General features: G+C 37.9%; 1 protein-coding gene across 3 annotated transcripts in view; it reads right to left on the bottom strand.

The window, feature by feature from the left end:
- MAGI2 (membrane associated guanylate kinase, WW and PDZ domain containing 2) overlaps nucleotides 1–27,010 on the bottom strand; it is a 691,018-nt gene that overhangs the window by 127,223 nt on the left and 536,785 nt on the right. For all 3 annotated transcript variants that reach the window (XM_057364469.1, XM_057364467.1, XM_057364468.1), the window contains 3 exons: nucleotides 22,940–22,997; nucleotides 15,962–16,083; nucleotides 14,347–14,529 (listed from right to left, as the gene is read on the bottom strand). In XM_057364469.1, the coding sequence (XP_057220452.1) occupies nucleotides 14,347–14,529; nucleotides 15,962–16,083; nucleotides 22,940–22,997 (363 nt within the window). The remainder of the gene's footprint in view (nucleotides 1–14,346; nucleotides 14,530–15,961; nucleotides 16,084–22,939; nucleotides 22,998–27,010) is intronic.

Raw genomic sequence — 27,010 nt, 5'->3', positions numbered from 1 at the left:
TGGTAGATTAAAGGTTGTCTCTGTTGTCTCCATTGTGTTTGCATTGTGCAGAGAGATTTTGATAAAGTTTTTATTGAGATCAAGCTTTGTATTTTATTCTTTGCTATAGGGTCTTTGTTCTAGTCCCTCCTTTTTCCCATACTTGTCCTGGCTGTTTCCCACAGCTGTGTTTTCCAGTTATGCGAGAGAGAAAGAGAGACAGAGGGAGAGGGAGAGTGTGATATAGCTGGCCATGGCCACTGCCACTCCTGCACAACTTAACTGAAGACCCAAACCAGGGAAAGCCCGGCTTTTTCTGTCAGCCCATRGTAAAGCAGGCTCAGCACAGAATTCATACTGGAGAAAAAATTAGCTCCTGATTYTGACACACACATGCAAAATGAGACTAACATCTAAGTGTGGATATATTTTWATGTGGAAAAGTTGAAATCCTATATCCCTGAGACCAGGCCGATCATTGTAAATGGAGCCCCTCATGATACACAGAGATACATCTTCAGCACACCTAGCTTGGGGTTAGGTAGAGGATTTTCTCAGTTTGTGGCAATTGYTCTGGAATATTTAAATTAAAAAAACCCTCAAAAAATTAGAAATGTGATTTTGTTTCTTCACTGAATGTTCTTAAACTCATAATACTTTAAATTTGATTATTTTTTAAATATCCCCCAACACTTTTTGAAAAATATTACTTCCAGTTGACTTGAAATGACAAGCACTATGCCCTAGCAAAGATGAATTCATTATTCTTGTAGCAAATAAAATGATTAAAGTATCACAATCCTGCTTTCATAACTGAACGGACTATCRAAATATAGTATTTACAACATGGCACAGTTTAAAATAAAAATCTATCTGCTAAACACCTTGGCTGGAGTAGAATTTTTTATATAAACAATTGCTCAAGTACAATTCTTCTTATTATCCCTATTTCCCCGAACAATTCAGAACTATTTTTTTCTATAAATAGGAACTGTGCTAGAAACACTTGAATTTCTTACATAACAGTCAACAGCATTTTCTTTTGATGCAATCAAATTTGGCCTAAAAAAATATACTCTTGTCTGATATGCAGAAAATAATTGGAACAGAACCGACTAAATAGATTTTTAAAGAAAATCTACCAAAAAAAAAGGAAGCTTTTTTGAGACCTGAGTAATGATGTTGCCATTCTGACYTGTCTGGAAAATGACCAGACACAGATGAGTGTTTTCAACTTTTATCTGTGTTAGAACGACTCTCCCACACTAAAGTAAAACAGCTTTCTAAAATGATATTAAAAGTATATACACATAAATATGCTCAATATTTTGATACCACGTGTAGCACAGCAGTGCTGCATGAATTTCCTGYGGAATTTGACTGAGGAATCTACTCTCAACTGATGAGCTCTGACAGGAGGCAGTGTCTCTGCTGTGGATGGATGTCTTCCTCTTAAGTTGCCTGAGTAAAACCTTCCTGAGCACACCAGGCTGCCTTGTGGCTCACAAACTTCTGTAGAGGATTCAGTGGAGGAAAGTCAACCAGACTCCAGCAAACAAGACGAGTCCCAAGAGTACTGGCTGAAGCTCTGCCCAAAATCAGAACAGTCCTGGAAACACACTAGTGATGGAGGCATGATTAAYGCTGCCCCACACATCTAGTGTGTCTTTCACTCCCATACATTGATGTTTCTTGACTTCCCCCTTAAAAGAAAGCACTGTCAGGTTCTCATCATTACCTCAATTTCCTCATTTTCCAGTTTCCCATATTTTCCTCCTGCCTTTTTTTTTAATCACTCCAGTACAAAACAACCAATTTTTTTTCTCTTTCAGCTCTTCACCATGTTACAGGCTTAGCTCTGACARTTTCTTCAGAACTGATGGGCTTGAAGAATTCAAAGGCATGATTTCAGGCCAATAATSATGAACTGCTGATAGCCTTTGCTTATTGAGGCATCCTATTTCGTTTATGTAAAGGTAGGATAGAAGAGATCACAAATAACAGAGCAGCAGCTTAATCCACCATGCTTCATGACTGACTTTTAGCCTATGAATAAATTCTCAAGGAATACCTATCAAGAAAGGGTGTCCAATATTATCTGAATTTTCTCCAGCAGTACTACAGATGATGCTCAGTATGGCAAAGAAATTCTCAGTAAATGCTGCAATTATGCTGATTTTAATGCAGAAGAGATTAGTTTAATACAAAGAATTTTAATTTACTTCCATTTGGAGCTGAAGAAGAAAGCAATACATCAAAAAGAGTGAAACTGCCAGTGTTTAAAAGATCTGTACTCACATCACTGCTCTCAGACCCTTCTTGCAGAGCTCCTTTCTTCTTTTCCTTACTACCTTGCCTTCCCCCTCCAGCCTCCTACACTCTCACACATGCATAGAAACACCCACTCTCCAGCCATTTCTAGCATAAAATTACTGCCTTTTCTCCCTGCCTCCCTGCAGAAMAAAAACAAATGATCTCATCTTTAACTCCAGCATATCCCAGTCCAGCCAGTTTTCTCCCAGTCCTGCACACAGTCCCTGGAGACTGGACCCTCTCCTCCCCTCTCCATCAGCCTGCATGAGACCTGCTAGAACACCAAAGCTCCACACACCGAGAATTTGTCTAAGCTCCTGCACACAGCCCTCACCTATCTGGGCATGGCAGCAGAGAGTGCTCAGAGTGTTCAGGGGCACAGCTTTCTGCTGGCATCTGCTGCAGGAGGAGCTGAGGAGGAGCGAGTGGTGCCCAGGCAGCTCCYGCTGCTGCACACCCAGGGACACCTYGAGCTCCATCTCCACCCATCACTCAGAGACAACATCACACTTGAGCGACTGCTGGAGGGGAGAAGACTTCTGTGGGGCAGAAAGAGAACAGGCTGGAAGAATTGTTCCAGGGGCTTCTCACTTTCTATCAGGGTTCATTTCATGACCGCCTCCTGGTCAGAAAAGTGCTCCTTATGTCRTTGAGGAATTTTCATTACAGGTCTTTAAGCAAACAAGCAATTTTTTAAATGTCAGAATCATCAATTACAAAGAAGCAGTTGCATAAGTGCTGGAATAAACYTTGCTCTTCTTACAAAGTCTGTGTGAGCAGCTAAACAGGGTCAGATGAGAGGTGCCTCTGTGCTAATATCCTGATCCTGGCAACAGACAGTGAAAGATGCTTTAGAAGTGAACTTCTGATAAATTGCCTCAAATGCCTCTGCAACTCCCCATTAGTTAAAGGTTCGCAAAGCTCCTCAAATATGATTTATATGCCTGGAAATAGTTTGTCATCTCTAATGCAACTCTGGATARTTTTGCTTCGTGCCATGCATCAAATGATAAAACTCAGAGAACTGACAAAAATATTGATCCATRTGCGATTGAGCACAGATTTCTCTTTTAATATATATTGCACAATTGMACTTTGACAGTATTTCGCCTTAATAGCTTAAGTTGAACTCCATTAGGCTTCTCTTGGCTAAAATTTTTACCAGTTATGATGGGAGTTGCTAACTTCAATAATTATACGACTTTGTTCTAAAATGACTATTTCTTCTTTTGATGGTGAAATTTAGATACATAGATGTAAACTAATTTGTTCAAGCAAAMTATTTGCTGTCAAGAAAAATATTTCCCATTCTAAATATACAGCAGAAATTGTATTTAAAATTCATAGTTAATTMATTCTTAAATTGTATCTTAATATTCACCACTTAATTTATTCTTAAATTCTCAAAGTRTTTAAAATTTGTTCTCAAAAATGRTCAAAGGCAAAAATTAGTGGAATTTTTGAACTCTCAGATTTTAATATAGATACAGATTGTATTTGGTTGCACAAATGTGGARGTAGAGGTGAATATACATTCTTAATCTACTAAATTTTTAATACAAAATGAAAATAAAAAACTGAAATGCAACTAAATATTTACTTTTGGTTTTGATAATTGAATGGTATAATAAAGCCCTATATGCCAACACCAAAGAAAATCAAGTGGCATGGCCGACTGAACTGAAAAGTACAGCTCCAGATTATTTTCATCATACAATATGAAATTTTCACTTTCCCTGTCATCTCTTTACACAGTGAAAACCTCTTTGTGACCTCATAGATCATTCTTAAGAAACAAAATGTTATTACTTATTGAATGAAATAGTGCATGAGAAGATGATGGCTATTATTTGCAATATATATTTTTGTCTGTTCATACAAATAGCCAAATCATGCGAGATTGATGTTAATTACATTTGATAGAAGAAAAATAATTTCTGCAACTGCAGCATTTTTGGCAACCACTAAGTTCAGTGCACACTGCTCATTCAAGTGGCAACTTGAAAAACTTACAAAACCTCTCCTAATAAATGYGTGGATTATGACAATATATTTATCATCTCCTGGTCTACATTAAATATCCTTGTAGCAGAACCTGCAGATTTTGTATGATGAAGTTCAGATTGAAGAATGAATTTACAGGCTTCCTAGAAACTGTGACATAAAAAACAAGTGTTTATGACAATATGAACAGTAAAATTGGATAAAGGTGTATTAGGATGTAATAGTGGGCAGAATAACTCATTTAACATTTCTTCTGCCTTTGTATTTTGCATATYGAAGTAAATATGACAYAGTTTCAGTATCCTTSTCTATGCTTTTGGCCTTTGTGGCCATTTTTTCCATGGAGTCAGACCTTGAACTAATAGGAAATATGAGACTGAACAGACTTGAATAATTTGTGTCCAAATAGTCTCTTTGCTTTCTCACCTTTACTCTTTCACATTTTAATTTACCATATTTCTTGATTTCTGCATGATCTCATTTTCTGCTAAAAGATATAGCACCTTTGAGCACGGGAATGTCTCCATTTACTCTTTTTATAAAAGAGACTGAGGCTGGTGGCTTAGGCTAAACAAGCTGTGTATATCTTGTGTTTATGGTTTGTSTTGCATTAGTCCACAAGAGACAGATTTTTATATTATCATAGACCATATTTCCATTATGCCCTCCCTTCCAATCAAATTGTTTCACCATTGGTTTCTGGGTTAAGCAAAATGGTAACTATAGGAAGAATGTGGTAAAAGGTGAAATAGCTGGATAAAAGACAGGAAGTGCTGTACATGTGGAATCTGGCATGGCTGGACACCTGCAGACCTCAGCCATCTCTAATCAAATATCTTCAGCTTCCTGTAGCTGGTGCTGGTGCTCTAATGGCTTAAATATTAGAAAAAACTTACCACACATAAGCAGACGTGCTAATATACTSTCTCCTGCAGAAGATTATGTGGCACACTTACATAGCCCAGAATTTCACCTATTTATGTGTCCAGTATTTTACTGTTTCAAGGGGCAAGCACACATTATCATTCTTGGGACTGATAACACAGACCAAAATATAGTCCAAAAATGTGAATTTCTTTCAAAATGACATTATTAATTGTCTCCTGTGTATAAATATGGATGTTATGAAAGAATTGGTATTCTTTCCAGATTCCTGCTGCATATCTGTGCAATATGTGGACTTAAAAAAAATGAGTGACTCACTTCAAAATTAATTTTGAAGAAAACTCATCATAGGAAAGCAAACAAGTTACTTATTCTATACTAATACTGGCATATTCTTTATGGCTACCAATAATATATGACGCAAAATATTGTAAGTGCTAGAGATGGAAATGAATTTATAATCCCCAGTATATGGTTGAACTCAGTCATCAGGCTTCTTATAATGTTGTTGTTTGAATAGTTAAATGAGAGAGAATTAAGCCCATTAATTTTAAAAGGACTTTTGTTGCTTCTTTTTAAGTATTCATAAAACCACAAATGTGAGTTTTGAATTAGGTTAGGGTAAAAAAATATCCTTAAAATTGTCAGAAAAAGATTATTATTACAGTAATTAATCAATCACTGCTTGCTCTGGTAGACAATAAGGAAAACAAAAATCTATTAACACCCTCCTTGCTAAAGGAGGAATGAGGTTGTTTAAGCAGTTGTTTAATGCCATTTGCAACTGTCTTTGGCACCTTTCACATTTGAGATACGTGGCTTGCAGGTACCACACAGGACCTACAAGAGAGGGCTGCCTGGAAAGGCGGGAGGAGGCTGGGTGGAATCCCTGGAACATTTAACGGCACTGGACACCTCTGTTCATGCAGGTGAATTGCACCCACATTTTGGCAGCCTAAGCTACCTGTTGGAGGCCACCTTCTCCTCCCTATTGCCACCCTTCTTGGGGATCTATCTATCTTTCTTAGAGTGCTGCTTTGGACCACCTGGAATTAAGGTATTGAGCCTAAAATTTGAGACAGAAGATTCCCAAAATTTCTACATTATGGCAGACTTTAGGGCTAAACCCCAAGATATGGGGTCAGACACCACTGAGTTCCATTTGTACAAGTAATGCAAGCCCAGAATCATCTCATGAAGTAACACAGCATGTGTTATGCAGACGAGAAGTTCCTAAGAATTGTTTTCTAATTGTTCTTGTGACTTAACACACTGTCCATTTTCAAAAACATTTTCAAATCCAACTTAGATGCTCTGCTGCACTTCTCTTTCATTTTGCATAAATAATTTTAAATGAAGACTTCAAGGGAATAGACAAATGACAGGGCTAAAAGGAATCAAAAGCTCTCTTCATACCTCATGCAATGTCTTTTTGTAGGCAGTACATAACAAATCCTCAGTATCTTGGAGAGGCAGCACAGACTCAAGCTCTAACRCCACATCAGGCAGAACAGACACATGGATTATTTGTAACTCAGAGAGAACACAAGGATATTGAACATCACAGCAACCAACTGAAAAATCTGACAAGGTGCACAAAGACCCCAGATGTAGACAGTCACAGTGTGTGTTACACAAAACGTGGATACTTTTTATTAGTCTAGGCTCATCTCTGTTTGTCATTCAATGAGTACCTCACAATATTGTGAGTATCAAAAGGAAAAATATGAAGAAAACACTAAAATRGGAACCTCATGGAGATTAAAATTCAGTAACTTTGTCACAAAAGTAGATACCTTTCTTAGTCCTTTGCTGACATAAGGAGAAATTTACAGATATTACTGTGACCGCTCTACCAAGTTACTGTACCAAGTTATCTGAAAGCCATAGAAACAGAAAAGATATAATGGAAAATTTATCTTAGAAACAAGCAGCACAAGTACTAAAAATTTGTATCAACATAAGTACTACCTCCTGGTCTTTCTATTTATGTGCAGAAGTCAATGAATTGCCTGACTTAAAATATGAAACAAAGGGGAATTGGAAAAGGAGCTCTTAATTGCTATTAATAYTCCTAAGATGCAAGTATAAGTTTTRCTGTCATCATCACACATCTAAAACCAGAAGTAATATCTCTTTCCCCAGKTAAACTGAGTCTCACTGTATGATATTAAAATAAGAGTAAAACTGGCATTTTTTTCTTTGCTTGGTGTTTAAAACCCCTTAAATATAATGTGGTTGTACTTCAGCACTTTGTCCTGCAACAGGGGAATAGCAGATTCATCCTGTAAAATTTAAGCTAAGATTCACATTTAGTCCCCTTTAAAACAGAAATMAATAAATTAAGAGTTTTGCTTTAAAAAATATGGTTACATAGAGACAGGAGAAAATTGTGAGGACTAGCAATACTGAYAGATTGTTAAAACAGGGTTAATTTTAACTGTACACCTCTTGAATGGCTTTGGCATTAGTTATATGATGTGTAAGTTTTTATGGAAAGGAATATAAAGAGGATTAAACTAAACGAGATGCTGTGTACTGGAAAAAAGAAAAAAAAAGTAAAATCCATTTGTCTCAGCTATGAATTAACTGGGCAGCTACTGTCTCTGTCCTCATGTCCGGTGTAAAGACCACAGCACTCATGTTGTGGTTCCAGTCTCCACACCTTCWCAATCTCCTTCACTTGAAAAGCCAAATTAACCTGTGAAATGAAAGAAGACTGGTACTGAAAAACCAGGTTTTTACAAAAAGTTACCCTTTGTATGTCTCACAAACAAGAAAATGTAACCAGCACCACTGGTGGAAGGAACTGCAGTTTTGGTTGTACCTGATGTAAATAGAGTGCTTCTGCTGTGCTTTGCRCCATTTCATCACCTGCCTGGGGCATGCTGGAATACAAGCAGTAAATGTAACACAAATTCACACTGACTGGCCTGTGGGTTGGGAGAATCACTCTCCCTGATGCCTGAAGTAATTTTTGTTTTTGCTGTTATTTACTTTCCAAACAGTTTTCTTTCTCTGAACTCCACAGGATGATTAGCAACATATGAGGACAGAGATGTGCAGTCYCAGCTAAACTGCAACATCAGATGGAACATCCTGGCTTCCAAATAAAGCAGGGCTAGTAAGTGAAGCTGATAACCCAAGCTGGTTTTATATGGGCTGCTCCACTCTCACAGTGCTGCCTCACTTGGCATCAGCTTTCAGCTGCAAGACTGATACACCCTGCCTTGGTGTGTATTAAAAGAGTGTCGTGGTGTAGAGACGCATAAAAGCAATGAAAAGATTGTCCTGCCCCAGTAGTCCAGCAAGTAGCACAGCTTCTCACCTTCCTAACACCATGCTTTAACTTTGGGAAGCCAGTTTTCCTGGAGCCACAKGATGAGGAGGTGTCAGGCAGGTAAGATAATTTCATTTCAGCCAGCATCTGGCACAGGAAATCAAGCCCTACACRTATGTGTGACCAGCTCCTGGTCAATGCATCTTTTGAGATGAAAACTGTGGTAAATAATTGGCTACCAAGGGCAGGGAAAAGAGAAAATTGTTTGTAAAAGARAAGATTGTCAGTTGGGTTTTGGCTGGTAGCAGGCCAGAAAGACATGACCTGTTTGAAAAGGAATATAGGTATTGTGGTATGTGGTCATGATACACTAAGTGATGTTCTGAAAGTATTAACATTTCCAGATGACTGCCAAAACACAGATTTTAATTTTAACATATTTGCTTCTTTGCATTGAAGKCTTTCTTTGTGCATAAATAGTTCATCTCCTCTGTTGCTCAAACTAGACACCGTGAATCTCAGCTGATCTCACATTAGGTGAGATGATGGTTTATTCACATGATCTGACGGTGGATAAACAGAGAACAGAATTAAGGATATGTTTGAACTTGTAAAAATGCAACCTTTTGCAGATCCCCAATTCCTTCTGTCTTGAGTACTGCACTTTTTATAGAGGTTGTAAGATAGTAGCCTTAATGTGAAAAAATATGCTTTAGTGAAACGAGATTATTGTTCCCTAAGCCTAGTGACTCAACCACCTAATAATGATTTTGGGTTTGCTCTTGTTCACTTAAATAATAACATTTGTGGCTTTGTAGATCAGCAAAAGTGGTTTCTTCAATTTGCTTACATTTAAAGTAAYCCCAGCTTCTTAAAAAATTCATCATATGCAGTAGGTTGTTATGGMTCTTGATGGTACATCCACAGCTCCATGGCAGCAAGGCCATGGGTCACTCCTTGCAGCATTTCTAGCAATCCCCTGGGAGATCTGTTAAGGTGTAGTAGAAATGCTGAGTGATAGATGTGGGACCAATCTCCAGATTTTGTCTCTAGGCTTCATCCTATCACAGTCATACAAAAGTAACAGATGTCTGCTTGTATGGTAGATATAGACATCTGCATTGTAGACAAGTATATCTGTTAGCTGAACCTCATCTTTAATTTATGAATTTCTATCTCTAGAATAGATCAACTAATGCAGAAAAAACTCTCATTCCTGAGAGAACTACTTCTAAAAAATCCCAAGTCTGCATTGTTTACAGATGATATAGCATTTTAAAGCTGGCCAAGTTTATGCTTGACAGATGAAAGAACATTTCTTGGTTCACACTGTTGAGCTATGACATTTCAGCACAGATTTATGTTTCTGGAAAGTTCAACCTGCAAGGACCTAAGATAGTCATCATTTAGAAGGGTCATCACCAGACTCCAAGAACCACATGTGCAACATGTCTTTGAGCTGTTTCCCAGAAACTTTCACCAAAGGAAATGGAGCTTGCTGAAATGTGAAGAGTGAGAATCTTTCCCCGAGCTTGATTATGTGGGAGTGTTTCAGTTTATCCAGTCCATTGAATAACCTTGAGAATTGTAGGAGAGTTTTTGCCTTTGCAGCCTGAGCTTTTATCTGACTCAGCCGCAGGCCTAAATCTTTGTTTGCCTTAGAACAGCAGTCAGTCAAAATCACTCACTGTATAAAAATCTTTTCATGTAGATGCAGTCTTTTACCAGTGATGTYCACTCAGCATTTTAATGGAATGCAGAGACCTCTTAAATACAGACAGTTTTCTATCAGCTGCATGAGGTTTCAGACAAGACAAAGCAATGTAACCTCCCAGAAAAGAATGTGGTGTCAGCTCCTAGGCTGTCCTGAGGTAGACAGAGATGCTGTGGAGTGTAATGTTCATACCCAGCAGCTTGATTGAGCTCCAAATGCTAAAACATGTCCTAGAAAGGCATTTTCAGGATTATTAACAGCCATTAGAGCACAGATGCTAGATTTACATGAGGGCATAATAGCCTCTTCAAATTCTGAAACATCTGGCAAATGGGAACAGGAATGTAATTTTGGTTGATTTTGACTCATCCACTGAGATGTGGTTCCTCTGAGTCTGCTTGTGAGGTTTATTGTGGGTCTAGGACAAATATAAATACCTCAGTGCCCAGTGCTGTGCACCAAGTGGTGCTGAAGGATTGCCAGCACCTCAGATATCTCTTGTTGCATTTCAGTGCACTCAGTTTGCTCATTGCTTTATCATTTCACAGCATCACAGCAATGCCAAGTCACTGTCACACAGCTGCTTCTGTGCTCCCAGCAGCTTCCAGCAGTGTTTCTCAGGGGTCAGTACTGGGAGAGGCAAAATTTAACATTTTTTTTTGGTGACTGGGACACAGGGATTGAGTGTACCCTCAACCAGCTTGCCAATGACACCAAGCTGCGGGGTGTGGTGCCATGCTGGAGCTCCACCTGGYTTAGTGGAAGGTGTACCCGTCCATGGTATGGAAGGTGGGACTGGATGATGTTGAAGGCCCTTTCCAACCCAAACCATTTTATGGCTCTATGATTCTATGTTCCAAAGGACGAAATTCAAAATTGTTCCACTTTGAAACCTGCTGGCCAAGCCATTTTGTTATGATCATATTTAAGGGTGACTGTGTCTTACATAGACTCACTCTTTGTATTTATATCCMATCTCTACATTAGATTGTGCATGGAGAAGTAACCAAAGCAAGAATGGTAGTTTTCTATGAGCTTCTTTTTTTAACAAATAGCTTCAAGTACAGCTTTGTTGTTGAAGACAAAAATCTTGTGGCCAAGATTAAGTAAGATAAAAGAGATAGTGCCTTTTCTTCCTTTTYGCCCCAAATCTGATGCAGGTCTGAAGCATGACAATTTTGACAACTGCTTGGCCAAAAAATATTATATCAGCCTTGCAAGGAACAGGGTCCATGATCATATCAGAGCTGAAAGCACCAGTACCAGTAGTTATCCCTCACACTCAGGTTGCTTCACAGATCATTGTCACTGCCCTCAGACTTTCTACTATGATGCTCTACTGCCAAAATATGATGTTTTGACCACTAATCAAAGCTTCCCATGACTCTGATCATATCTGTAGTGCACATAAATTGAACAACAACACRCAGTGTGTATCAAAAGAATAAATAACATTTATTTTAAAAGCTCTATTCATTATCCAACAATGTTTACCTAACAAACAAACAGAAATATGCAATTTCAAGCAGTTTTCAAACATTAAATTTTAACAAAATTAACARAAAGTTATTGATGGAACCTGGAATATTTTCATATCTTCAGCTGATTAAATTGTAAAATAGCTGAATAGGGAGAGCAACCCTACTTCAGGAAATGTGGAAAGGAATTAAGGAAATATAAGCACTTTGTTGAATAATACTTTTATAAACGAAATAAAAATACTACTTATTTTTTCAGTTTATCATTACCATATTTAGAAATTATTCATWCAAACCATTCTAGATGCCACAATCATTAGTCTGAGAGTGTCCAATTACTTTACATCARAATCTGTCACTATTCTTAAAAAGAAGACATTTGAGGCCAAAATTTGTTCTGAGATCTAATTTTGTATGTTTTGGGGTCACATAATTATAGAGTGATTATATATTTGAATGTACATTTYTCTTTTGCATTCCTAATGTAGCTGAATTAATCACCTGAGAAAAAAACCACTATTTCTATGCATTTTAAAGCACACTTTTCTTACATGTGCTCATCACAATCCACGACTACAATAATGACCATCGACAGTACTATGAAACCYATATTCAATTTCAGCATAAAAATTCATATAAGTTGCAAGGATACCCTGTTTTCCAGAGAAAAGAATTCTGTATGACCAAGTTCACTGTTAAACCCACGCTTCAGAGGGATTAGCAAATATATTTGGGTGCTGCATCTGAGAATGCTAAACCATGACAAACAAAGAAAAACTCTCATGCGATGTATTAGATAGCATGAAAATATTAGGGGAAAATGAAGATTCTGTCACTGAAATCTTCTGAACTTCAGGAAGTCTGTTGTATCCTTTGTTCACTTAATCAGCTAATTAAATAAATTTTGCCTTCGGGAACTAAATTGCATTAAGTTAAAATGGCAACAAGAACTGAGAATTAAAAGGCTGTTAGACTAATGTCTTTTATAAAATCAATGWCAAAAATCAATATTCTACTTCTTTCTTACGTTTTACTTCATATAAATTTTCTGTTTATCTATTTGGCATTAGAAACATCACGCTGGCTATAGCATTAGATTTGAATCAAATTGTGTTTGTGGGTTTTTGTTTTTTTAAAATAATACTTTTCACAATCTTCACACTTCCTACTTGCAGAGTCTTGGAGAATCCTACGAAATAAGCTAGAGGCYAGGGTGATTTACTCTGACATATGAATATGACTAGAATAAAAAATTGACTACAATAAAAGAAGGATGAAATGAAACTTCCAGAAAAATCACTTCAGACTATTTCACTTGCATCATTTGTGCCTGTATTTCTGTGTCTGCTGTCTGTACTGTAATACACTAAAGGGATCCTTCTCTGCTGCTGTGATCCACCCACAATGATCTGTTATCAAATTTTATCTTCACAGTGACTCTGTCTACCATGAACTTGCTTTTCCGCAGAGGCAACAGGAATCTCAAACTAGCATTTCCTTATCACCATGTCTCAGTGAGAAATGGAAAGATAAATTATGTACATGTCCCATTACCAATAYGCAGCCTGATTTATGATCTGAGGAACAAGGACTGCTGGGGAGAGACAGTACAGAGTGATACAGCTGCACAAACACAGGAAAATAGAATTTCAGTCCCTAGTAACCAGCTGCACCCATGGAAAGACCAACTGGACATAAAGAACAAAAACCATGGAACCGTASAATATTTTATGTTGAGAGGGACTTTGAAGATMATCTAGTTYCTTCACCACCCACCAGAGCAGGTTSCTCAGGGCCTGTCCAGCCTGGCCTTCATCACTTCCAGGGATGGGGCACCCACAACTTCTGGGCAAAAAATCTTCACCATGACAGTGGTGAAACACTGTCTCTTATGAGATTTTCTCAAGACCCTGAGAAACCTGATCCAATCACAGAGTTAGCCTTGTTTTAACTGGGGGTTTAGTTAATGAAGGTCCCTGCCGATCAAAATTATTCTATTATTCTCTGTCTTTTCCTAGAGAAGATGACAGCTGCWTTGAAACCAAATTCATCTTCCTCCAAAGGAGATTCATCAATACATTGACCTGATGTGACCTTTCAGACAATGGTTTGCAAACTTTACCAATCTGTGAGCAAGAAAATTTTTGCAGTGGTGTTTCAGATCTTCAGAGAAGCTTTAAATCTCTTCAGAAGAAGTTTMTTTTATTTCATGAGTTTTCACAGATTCTTTATTAATAGGACACAAATGCCTATGTGTCCATATGCCACACTGAAAACTCTTGTTATGATGGTTCTAATGAGAACAGTATTGGATCAGACTCAACTGATTATTTTGCAAAACCATCCTTTCTAAAGAAATAAATTTGCATTTAGTAGTCTGTGCTCTCTCTGCCTCTCTTTTTTTTTTTTTCCACGCAGACTTCCCTTAAGTAAACAGCCTATAAACCATATCCCATTTTAATGTAGGAAAATGCAGAGATCTTTTCTCCCTTAAAATACTGTGAAATGGGAAAAATTAGCTACCTGGCATTCACTACAAAGAAAATTTACAAGAAAGTTTTACCAAGAAACTTACCTTTTGTATGCATTAAGACAGAAAGTCATATGAAAAATGTATTCTTGGAGAGAGCGAGACTCAGAAATCTATTTCTCATTTTATTTCTCATATAAAACAGAGGAACCTTTGCAATTACCTGTTTCCATTTTCCCATCTTGTGCTGCAGGCCCATCAGGAATTACACTCTTCACCTGGAGAAACTCATCCGGCTCATCCCCACCAATGATGGTAAATCCAAAACCCATGTTGCTTTTCTTAAGAGTTGTGCTGAGGAAAGTCCCCTTCAGCTGTGATGCATCACGGGTGAAGAGTGGTTTTTCTACATCAGTCAACACAAACAAGAAAGACAAAAGTTCTGATCTAGTCACAACACAGCAGGGACRGCASATAACAATATTGGCTGAYAMCAARTGAYAGTGTATCAAAGGGAAGAAAATAAAGAGTGCAGGCATTCCAGGAAAAATATTTGTGAGCTCTTGTACTAATAAAAAGCTTAAAACATATTTCTTATCTATGGCAGATCAGCCATAAATGAAGAGATATAAATATTCTTTGATATTAGAAATCCATTTAGAAGTGGATATTKTGTAGCTAAAATAATTGCAACAATAAAAATGATCTGTGAGGTAATTTAAAAACCTCTTTCCTAACCTATAAATTCAGCTTTGTCTACAAAGTAATACATTCTTCATAATTTCCCTCCCGACCACAATGAGGAAAATATCCCCTGTGAATATCTCATTCCATTTGTTACCAAGAAGAACTAAATATTAGGTGAACTTTTCTCTCCAAACAAACGGGATTTAGCATCCAACAAGTGACACACACGACGGCTGTGCAAGCTTCGTGTCCCCTCTCCACGTGCTTTGGGGTGCAGTGTGGGTGCTGAGGGCTCCCCGTGCTTCTCTCCCGTGCTGCACTGGGTGAAGAAGGGTTGGGGAAGGTGCAGTTTGTGACCCCAGCTGGTCCCAGGGCTGGGGATCAGGCAGCAGGACGTACCGTACAGCCCACGCGCCCCGGCGGGGTCGYGCCGGCACTGCGACAGGTCATTGACGCTGCGGGACCTCTTGGGAGCGGGGCGCAGGCGGGCAAATTTGGGTCTAGGTAAGGTTGATGAGGAGCTTTCTATTGTTACAAAGGAGAACAAGCCTCATTCTCTGTCTATAACCTTACATTAAAATTCATCTGTCTGTACCAATGCTGTTYGCTGAGTATACTGCTCATTTTAAGCGCATTAATTTTTATGTTACCGAGTGGCTGTATTCTTGTAAACTCCTACAACACCGTGCTTGAGGCTTTTAACTTAATTGATGCTTGCTAGATGAGCTAACTTAGAAACATACCAAACATCAATTAGGMGTAATTTAGAGAAAGTACAATTAAGTATTTCAGTGTTGCCAACCTCGGGTGCTCAAAGAGAGAATTGTACATTCCCAGGAACAGAATTTATGATCTTATTTAGAAAATTAATTTGGGAGTCTTATTGTACTTTCAGTTTCTCAGCCTTTAGGAATCAACTAGAATCAACTCTTCTGTTTTCCCTCTGCACCTCTGAAGGTTTTAGTTAACTCATGAGTCCTGCAACTATTGGAACTTGGGCATTTAAGGGAGAGAATTGCTAGGATATAGATGATAACGTTTTGAGAATTGGCAAGACTACTCTTTTAATCAGACCATGACMAAATCATTGTCACATAAACAGGAGAGCAGGATCTTTTGTCTTAACTAGGATAGGTGACATGGTACTGTACCTCGGAAACCTTGGGCCTGCATAGGCTTTGTTCCAAGTTCTGCGTTGGGCATGTTATGCTGCTGTAGCTTCCTTTTTGCTTCTAGGACAGGGTTTTCAAATTGAGTTCTTCTATTTATGTGGCTGGAAAAAATTTGGTTTTGATTAAAAACTGTGTTCRGTTTGGTAAAATGATAATTTTCACAGTAGGTTGATGTATGTGGCTCAGGTATGTGTGTTTAGAGAGCGAAACCGTGATCAATCMCCAATGGGCCTGAGCATRTCCCTTTTATTCCACACGATTTTGYTGGGAATGAGAATACACAACCAGTGCCCTGTGTAATGAGCAGCCCTGAGCAGCATCCTATCACTTCAATGTGCTGAACTCTGCTACAGACAAATGCTTTTGATTGATGGATCTGCGTATTAAACAGCAGCACTGCTGAAAMGTGCTGCAGCAACAGTTTTTCATGCCTTCAGCATGAGCACTGCTCTGTGGAGAATTCAAAGCATCCCAACAAGTTTTGTGCATTATTATCAATTAGTTGTAAGCAAAATTACTCAATCACTTACAGAAAAGGAAAAGCCTAGAACACAGAATGGTTTTATGATGGTAATTCAGAAATAAATCTAACACAGGTAATAAATAGAAGATTATTCCTTTTTAATACTACGGTGTGTATCTGCTCAGCTATACAGAAATATCAGRTGCAGAAACTAAGTTAGATGGTAGATTAGAACTCCATACGTCATGTGAGAAATATAAGGAAAGTTAGTATACACATTTTTTCTTGATGTTATACGTTTCCTACTATAGGTCATTAAGTGCATCTCTGTCATTACACCACTATTTTTCTGTGTTTAGAACTACGACCTTTCCTACATATTTTCACCACATCCTTGATTTTAATTCTTTAAAGCACACATTTTATCAATCACTGAACAATACTACACTCCTGTGCTGGGATACGTTTTGCATGTTCTCTGAAGAAGGCAAAACAATACATTTGGCTGCATGGAACAAATCTCCAAGGGAGGATCACAATAGAATCACAACCAAGAGAAGGGGCTTGTGCTCCAAACACCATTCTGGGGAAATAAATACATATGTACAGAAGGGCTCTCATTGGGCTGCTATCTACTGAGGTATTCTGAAAATCCAATCCCAATCATGGGCTTTAAGCACTTGGACAGGTGACCTGGGAACTTTCAAACCTCTAAGATCCTAAAAGGATCTTTTTGTTACATTGAAACAACCTTTCGTGCTACATTAAGCACTTTTCAGGTCCTTTGGGATTCTGATCCTATCACTGCTTCAAAGAAACAAGTGGAAATGCCATTAGAAAGTGGTGCAGAGCAAAGGCATCAAGTCCTGTGGGAGTGCAATACACCTGAAAATAGGATTTAGTGGCCAGTGTTAATGAAATGAAAAGACTTTCAGTCATGCAAAAGAATATTTGATTTAATAAGATGAAGTAAATGTGATAAATCCTGAAGTTGCTACTTGGCTCACATGTCTATAACTCATTCAAAGTGGCTGCTAACTTATTCTCATAGTCTAAAATTTTGATTAATAGTTTTCTTGTAAATTTTGGTCTATGTTGCAGACAGAGAAAGTCTGTTTCTTTCCTTCTTCAGAGAGGCTGTTTAAGATTGTAGGCATTCCTTTTCCAGACTTTTGCTTTCTGTTATTTATAGTAATTATYAGGATCTTCARCATCTTAGTCTRTYGCMAACCTAGAAACTTATGATGAAAGGRAGACAAACTCTAGTAGTTAAAAAYAGAGAAAGCAAGAATTATGTGCATTAAATAAGGTAATAATGAACTACTAAAATAAGCATGAAGAAAGTAATTATCTGATGTGTTTATCATGTGATGTATTTCCATATTGTACAGGAAATACTGCTTTTGCCCTTACACAAGACAGTGATGAAACTGAATTACTACATAARTTCTGAGCACCCATGATCAAATGAAATGAGTCTATATGAAAGGTTTTACAGGAAGACCAGTGAAATAGAGTCTTCTGTTGTAGAAGATCAAAGGAGTTTTAGCTTTTTATTCAAGCAGAATTAATTCTGATATATAATTGCATTCCATGAATACATTTGGAAGTAAACACTAGAATGTATTAAAGACGTCAGGATTTCAGATTTGAARTCTGCAGGCTTCTCACAGGAGAAGTGTGAATTTAGAAAACTTAAGGTTTTTCTCCAACTTCCAGTAGGAGACACGGAGTACAATATCTAGCTTGTTTTATGTTAGTATTTGATAAAGTTAAAACCAGGTTTCATACACAGTGGATTAACAGCTTCAGCATAGGGATCATTCCTTATTTTAGGGGCCCTAAAGTRTCCTGCCCTGTTCTAGAGCTGTCATCCATAAGAGCAGGGGTTTCCCATGGCTTTTGTGCCAATCCACACAGATGTAATGGATATCTAAGATTGCACTCCAGATACTCAGCCAGGACCTTGCACTATGCATARTGTTGTGCTATAATTGCAGGGTACAACCCAGTGCTGCAGGAGAGCCCTTGCAGGYCTAAATTTCAACTTATATGTGGTTCTGTGATATAAAAGAAGTTGGGATTTTAGGTAATTCAGATGTGTTCATGGCTCAGTTAGGATTTGGTCCCTTTACACAGCAATGTCTTTGATAACAGCTATMTTGAAAATGACATTTTGTCTTATCAGATCAAGATAGGGAGACTAAGAGAGGTACTTGAAGCACCTCATGTTGTTGGTGCAAATTTAATAATTCTAAGCTCAAATTTATATCCATATTTTGACTGTTTTATGGTAGTGTGCACTCCCAAAAGCACAATGTGAAATTTGCAACAAATTAAAAAAAAACCCTGCATTAAATATGATGTCCAAGAGAAGTCAAAGAAAACAAAATTTTACTGATAATCAGTCATTTTGATCAGYCAGTAGTACTGTATTATGCTCCTAGACTGATGATACAGGAAACACATCTCTTTTATGCAATTTTAAGTGCTATGGAGCTTCGTGGCTAATCAGAAAAAGTGGTCCTGATGAGCTTACTTGAGAAAGAAGTTATTGAGCTAAGTAATTCTCTTGAAAGGACATTCTAGCTTTTCATCTAGCTACTTCAGCAGCACACAAAATATATATTACTAGCCTAGGCCATTGTAAGACAAGCCAAATGAGAGTTTTAGAGATGGTTACAAATAAGAACTTTTGTGGTTAAAACATATTTTGGATGGTAGACAAAATGTATTGCTCATTGCTCATAAGATCTAATTCAGTGAACAATTCTAACTTCAATTTCCTTCCTTTATTTTATACAACATATTTTAAATTGAAAAATGTAATCCAAACCCTAATCCAACTGTTTTTTTCCAGTGCCATTGTGGCTGTGCAGAGAAGGAGTGGCTGGTGCTCCTGTGCTCTGTTACCTCACTGTATCTTAACTGGGGACAAACCCTCAGAGGTAGGATTTGCTTTWGGGATGTGCTTACTTGTGATGTCAAAATATTATCTCTGCATGATGAGGAGGTACCATCACCACCAGCCAGCCTATAAACCATAGACACCATTTTGCCCTCTCAACAGTCATTGGGGCCAGACTGAGTTGTTTTTGTGATGAGKTTCATGTTAGATGTACTTAAGGCAACTGAAACACATCCTTAGGAGATTTKTGGGCAGTAGTGCCTGCTTTGCACACTTTAATTGATGCTCAAGGTACTGAGCTCTGACAAAATAGTAGCAGGTCAGAGCATGTGCACCAACAGAAGGAGTTTAACCTATCTCCTTTTCTTAGTTACTTTAATACATCGGGTGAGGCTTTTTGCAGTTTTTGCCTAYAGCTTTTGAAACTATTGTCCATCACCCAACAAAGTAATTCTGGGGATCARRATGCCTATAAAATGSATATTCTAATGCATAACTTGTTAGTGCCTATCTACTCTCCATATTCACATTTTTTTTCGGTTAATAACACAGTTAATAACACTTTATAATGACAAAAAGACCTGAAATAACTTTTTCTATTTGAGTAGTTACAGGGTGGTGTCAGAAATTTTAAGTCAAGGAGATATATTTTTCCAGAATAAATACCTGTACGATTAATTCAGCTATTCTATTAAAGCGCCAATGTCTGGAAATTGAGCTCTGTGTTGTAGTTAATCATCCTTAAAAAGGGAAACAATCTTTTGGCAATTAGAATCCTGAAGGACCCAGTGCACTCTAATGACTACTTTCTCTCCACAGCCCTACACAGCTCAGTGCTGTTAGTTCTTAGTTTACAGATTAAGACCAGATTGCATCAAAGTTAACAAACATATTGCAAACACTTCTCATTCATGTCAAACATCTACACATYACAAATGAAGTCTGGACCTGCATAACAAAGCAAATGAAAATTGTAAGAATATCTCACATCTACATTCATGCTTGAGTACGAGTGGCAGTTATACTGGAGACCTGCTTTTTTTTTTGACAGAATTTGCAAATGTGTTGTGATTAGTCTTCATCAACTTGACTAGTAGGAGGTTTAGCTTTCTTTATTTTGGTTCGTTTTCATTTATAGCTTTTCCTCTGGCCTCAGAATATTTGAGCTGGACATGGCTGCTCCTTGTAAGTGGAAATYGAGTCTGTTTGCCTCCTTGCTCATCCTTACAAACTTCCCATGGGAATATCTCACTGAGGAGAGTACAAGCCCTTCTTCCATGAGGACTTTGTAATGTAAACATTAAAGCATATAAAGCATGTAAACTTGGACTGGACTTAAATATGTAAACATTTGTAATCTTGCTTTTCATAATTTGCCTACTTTTATGGCATAATTAAGACAATTTATTGTAATCTGATTTTATCTAGTTAAAAATGAACTCATCTGTTGAATACTGGTAATAAAACAGGTGTGACTGTTATGTTTTAGCAGGAAAAATGGAAAACAATCTTTGTTTCAAACTTATGCAGCTCAGACAGCAAATTAAACTCAGCAACATTTTACTGACTATAAAATTCCATGCGAATTTAGCAGGGCTGCAGTTTTAATGCCATACCATRAGCATTCATTCTGCTTCTAAAAACCTCTGAGACTGCAGCAGGTTCAAAATCTTATCTGTGGTAGGATTAATAAATTTGGCACTAACAGCCTTAAAATAATGTAATTGCATCATAATATCTGGGCCTGGTGCCTTGAGTCTGTTCACCTRTGGTAGGACATGAAATGCAGATAAACTCTTGTTCCTTTTCTGACTCTGCAGTGGAGTGTGAGCCTCGCTGGTGCCAGAGAGCCTTGGGCTGTACTGACAACCAAGTGGAGTCTCTGTAAGAGATTAATGCACAGAAATTGCATAGCACCTGTTGCTTCCCAAAATACCCCAAAACCCACAGGAACAGAAGCCTTATTTCTACCCAGCAGCTGCAAAATTTCATGTGCAGAAATCTTGGGGGGTAGTTAAGTACAAAATGATATGAGAACTGCAGCCCCTACTTACTTGGGGACATCATAAAAGAACTCAGGCATTAACAACAGGGAGTAATTTAATGGTATTATGTAGGGACTTCAAAAGTTATCTTTTTGCTTGAATCTGGACTGACTAAGGTGGCTTGAGCTGAGGAGCAAAGAAGATGGCACTGCTGGCACTTTCACCTGAGGGCAGGAAGCAAACTGGGGACAAAGAAGAAGAGCAGGTGCTCTGGCATTTGGAGAATGGGACAGAAGGAGCCAGCAGAGCAGTGCCCAAACACAGTTTTTAGTTGTTTCTTTGCTTTGTAGAAGGTGGGAAGACATGCATGGGCATCCACAAGCTGCTRCTGTGACAGCAGTTAAGAAAGGGGCACCTTACATCTTCTAGCCCTCAAGAAATCAGATGATTTTTTTATCTCCCTGCACACTTCAGCCCTGGCATAACAACAGCATATCCTGAAGTCTAGAAACCTGCCATCCCCAGACCTGTCCAGTGCAATCCTGCATTGAGTGTGCTGCTGGATGGATTCAAGGGACCAAGGGAAGAATGTGACACACAAAGAAAACTTTCTATTTTCTATGAAACAGCTAAATAAATGTACTGCTTGATTGTCAGGATTTTAAACTGAGATTTTAGGTCAGGGGCCATATTCTCTAAAGATCTCTCTTGTTTAATAAAAGGCACTAATGGAAAGTTGTTTCTCAACCTTTCAAGTGCTGTCTGCACAGTGACAAGAGTGGTTTTCTGCCTCCTCTCCTGCTTACTGTCTGTGGAGAGCAAAGTGAAACTGGCCCTTCCAAACAGGTATCACAATCTGATTTAGATTCATTTTGCCTAAGTCTATTTCACTGTGTTAAATTAAAAAGCAGAGGAAATAATCTTTCAGATTTACTTATTTCATGCACAAACTGGCCAGGTTCTACCATTACTTCAAACAAAACCATTTTGTTGGCCTTTGCAGACAGGAGTAAGATGCTTTTTTTTTTCCTGTTTCATGACTAAAGTATAATCTGAAGAAAATGAAAGCAAGGCTTGTGTTATGAAAATAGAATTTATATTCTTTTCAGCTGCACTTTTAAGTACAAAATAAAACATAACATYCCTAAGATTTTATATGCAGAGTATAAATAACTTGACTTCTGGTACAAACAGTACAAACACTYGATTTGCAGCAATTGAGGACTACCCAGAAAAGGATCTTAACTGAGCTAAAATGATTATGCTTTTCTCTACTCATTGAYTAACAAGACTTATACCTTGCTGGATATCCAAAACTTACATAGAAAAGCAACATCTCTTTAATGAATATGTTCTTTGTACAAGTGTCAGCTGGAATGGTACCATGAAACCAGAAGCTGGGTAAAGACAGTGACTGAATGCCTGAGTCACTGATTTGGGACACATTGAATATATCTGGTGCACTGATGATTGAGAATTGCTGGTATACCCTTAGTTTAAACATGCCAAATAATTGTAYCCATTCCTTGCCAGGCTAAGCATTGCAGAGGATTAGGTGATGACATATTAATAGCAACTTAATATTGAACTTGGGAACTTACTCAACATAATAAGTGCCATAAATGGGATCATCAATTTTCTCCCAGCCATATGGAAGCTCTGAAAAACAAAGAGTTATCTCTCTCAGTAAATGCAGTACAGATTGCTAATATTTCTAATAATGAAGTTACGGATCTTTGCTGGGTTTTGAGGGAAATAAATAGCAAAATTAGATAGAAATAGATACAGTGACCAAAGCAAATGCCAAATCTTGAACACACCTCATGGCAGCCACAAGCAGTAGCAAAAACTTGGAAATTTACATGCAAAACCAGCTCCCAGTCTCTATAGCAACACATTTTGGTTGAATTTCTTTATTGTTCCAACAGTTGTACCAGCCAACAACTGTAGCACATCTTGTGTGACATCACTGCCAGAGGAAGTGAGGCCACTCTATTTCCCCAAATAGGTACACACAAAAAATTACTTTGCTTTTTGAGCTTTTTTTTTCCTTAGGAATCCTGGAAAAGTTGCTCTAGAAGGAACACAAAGAGTTTGTCTCCTGCTGTATAAGTACAGTAAGTGTACTGAAATGTTTGCACTATTTGTCTTACTGTGTTGGCAATCACACAGTCTTCAAAAGCATCCTGGTCCAAAATTTAGTTATATAACAGGAACATATGAAAGCAGAGAAGTAAGTGAAAATACAGACCAAAATAAAATATTGTAGCATCCTCTGGACATAAAGCTAACTACATYTTGCAGAAACAGAGATCCCTAAAACATTCTGGTCTTAACAATCCAAGTGTTATTAATTCAATAGTCTTGAAAATCAATCTGCATGCATCTACAACCAAACTGCTACATATATATTCATGTACATCCATACATATTCAATTATCACTCACACTGAATGCTTAAAAATTACATTTTGTGTTTAAGACACCAGACAGATGCAACAAGTATCTCAGTTGACATGAACAGAGGAAAAACCTCAGTGCCAGATGTGATGACTTTGATGGAAGACACCCACARAAAGATGGGTAATCCCATCATGCACAGGTATTGATCTCTGTGGAGTTAAAGACTATGGCACACTGTATGGRGAGTGGTACCGAGATTCTACAAGGMAATTTGACTCTGGCATTCGTTATCTCAGATGTTTTTTTCTTTTTAAACTCAGTTGAACTTTTAAAGTAACTTTTTSGAGACAATGAGTACTGAACTAGACAGAACCAAAACTGATGTAGATCATATCGAACAGTCATTAAACTGGCCATAAATAAGTACTCCTGGATGACTTGAGCTCTATTTTTGTTCACTGACAATATGAATAGACAATTATTGAAATGCTCAAAGGGGCAAAAAGGAAAGTAAAGCCTGAGTGGCAAAAGGGAGGCTAAAGGGTTAAAAGGCAGTGTTAATCTCAGTTTGTTACTTGTCCTTTAAATGCATCTGCAATAGCTGATCCTTTCTTGAGTGAACCTGTTTAGACTGCTGTGGTTTTCATGTCACATTACCCCCAGGGGATGTTCCTGCTCAGCCTATTACAATCCTGCAAGGAAGGACACAACCTTTTGCCAGGGACAGCCAGATGAGGAACTCCATGTTAAAGAATAGTTGGAAGGGAACGGTGTAGATTTTCTAGCCCAGCCTCTCTGCTCAAAGCAGGGTCAGCCAGATCAGATTGCTCAGGACCATCTTCAGTCAGTGCTTGAATATCTCCAAGGATGGAGACTCCACAACCTTTCTGGGCAGCCCAGTTTGTGCCCTTTTGCCTCACGGGACACCACGGCAAAGAKCCTGGTTCTGTCTTCCTTGCACCTCCCTTCATGAATTTAATTACATTGATAAAATCAGGCCAGASAGTCCCAGGTCTCTMAGCCTTTCCTCACTGGAGGGATKCTCCAATTCCTTTATCATCTTAGTGGCCATTCACTGGACTCTGTGTCTGTGCCTCTCCTGTGCTGGGAGCCCTGGATCCATCACTGCAGCTGTGTCTCACCCGTGCTGAAGGGAGGGACAGGATCATTTCCTTCATCTRCTGCTGCTGCTCTGCCAAGCACAGCCCAGGAGGCTGCTGACCTGCACTGGCATGTCAAGGCTCTAAGCATTAGAAAGCCCTGGTGATGCTCTTTCCAGTAAAATGAGGTGAGTCACCCTACAGTGGCTCTTACAAAGTCCTGCATACCTTGGGATGAGACTATGTGATGTAATTCATAAATATTCAAAAGGAAATCAGCTGATGCACGAGTCYTGTACTGCCCTGATGGTTTCATTGCCAACTCATGCATGATAAGGCAAAAATCTGCTGTGAAAARTGGTGCTCTAACCAAACACTATGACACAGAATGAATATAAAGGATTAGCTTAAGCACTATTAGTACATTTTATTTTCATTTAACCTTGTAATGATTTCTTCCYTTAGTTAACTTAATGTTGCTTTCACATCTATCCATCCAAAAGTACATTTTCTTAGAGAAAAGTCAGACAGGTACCAGTGAAACCTGTACATAAAAATACACACAAACACACACACCCCCCAAATACATATGTACACATAGGTTCCCTTCCCAAARTGCATTAGTAGATGGATTCTTTTTCCAATCATGAAATAAATTTTTTAAAAAATAGATATTTTGTCCATATTCAAAAATAGGTATTTTTATGTAAGTATATACATTATGTGCCAATGACATATTTTATTTTACATATTTTTGACACTGAAATAATTGAGGATTCACTATTAATCTATTGGCCTGTGTTTTCCTAATGTAATACTTAACTGTATTTATGAATTGGCCTAACTACTGAGAAGGAAAAAGAAAAAATCCATTTAGTGGTGTAAAAGTCTGTAAAAATTTAATGCATTGCACATACTAAAGACAACCCACTTTTAAATGCATGGATTGAACCACTGATTATCTAACATCATAAGACAGCCCCTGGTTCAGAAGAAAGAAAAACAAGATTACCTTTGTGTACCACAATAAACTCCATGTAAGGTTATGCTYTAATTTTATTTTTCTATTTAAGATTCAGCCTATAAGCTATATTTAATTAAAATTTTGTGTTGACCAGTAAAACAGAATTGCTAGAGAACAAACCYCAGGCCCCCACCTGTCGAGTGTGGCAGATAAGGTTAGTGGAGTGTAGTTTACTACAGAGGTTCTGTAAGAAGAATCTTCTGCTACATTAGCTTTCAGGAGCACTGTGATTATTTTTCATTATATTAAGTAGTGGCATCTATTCCATTTTTCACTACTGAAATGAAAGATTACTGGACAGAAATACTTTAGTGCTTCATAAAACAGGAACCTAAGCATTTGCCAGATTAGGAGTGAGGGCATTACTGTTTCTCTTTTTGATTTCACTGTGCCCAGGGTTGATAGTTAGGGATGAAAGTGAACTGTAAACATTTGTAAATGAGAATTGTTGCAAAACACTAGTGAAGGAGATTGCTGATGGCCACAATGATGTGAATAGAGAAAGGAAATATATCTTACAGCASATATTCATTTGGTAGCATTAGCATKCTCATTTGTGTACAATTTTTGCAAGCACTGGTTCATGGATATGGCTCTATACTATGATAGACATCTTCACCTCCATGAGCTCAATACTTCTATMATTTGTGTACTCCAAAGCTATTGACTCCTGGAGGCTTTCTCTGTATAGAAAGAAAAAAAAAATCTACCTTTCATTAAAATCTTAAATATCCAACATTCTCCTATCATCCAGTGCAGGGCCTGTTCAGGAATATCTATAAAATCACCATTTAGAAATCAGTAATAATTTGTGCAGTGGGTGGGAAAGCTCACACCATGAGTGGATGTAAAGTTGCTGGATAATCTGTATAGTGTGTTTATATCCCCCAGTTTTTGCAATTCATGGTTTATTTCTTGCAAGAAAATCATCATCTAGCCAACACCAGTCATCCAAAACAACCTTTGCTCAGTAACCATCTGGATAAACTTTTAATTCAGAAGAATTAAATTTCCTGTTCAACTTTGATCTAAAAGTTAAAATGCCCAATGGTAATGAAAGTCCTTGAGAAAGAAAAAGAAAGAAAGAAAAAATAAAGAAAAGGAAGGAAGGAAGGAAGGAAGGAAGGAAGGAAGGAAGGAAGGAAG

This window comes from Malurus melanocephalus, unplaced genomic scaffold (genome assembly GCF_030028575.1).
Source record: "Malurus melanocephalus ecotype Western Australia unplaced genomic scaffold, MMel_1.1 scaffold_39, whole genome shotgun sequence".
NCBI classification, from domain to species: domain Eukaryota; kingdom Metazoa; phylum Chordata; class Aves; order Passeriformes; family Maluridae; genus Malurus; species Malurus melanocephalus.
Note: the sequence above shows the minus strand (reverse complement) of the source record. Positions and strands in the feature narration are given on the sequence as shown.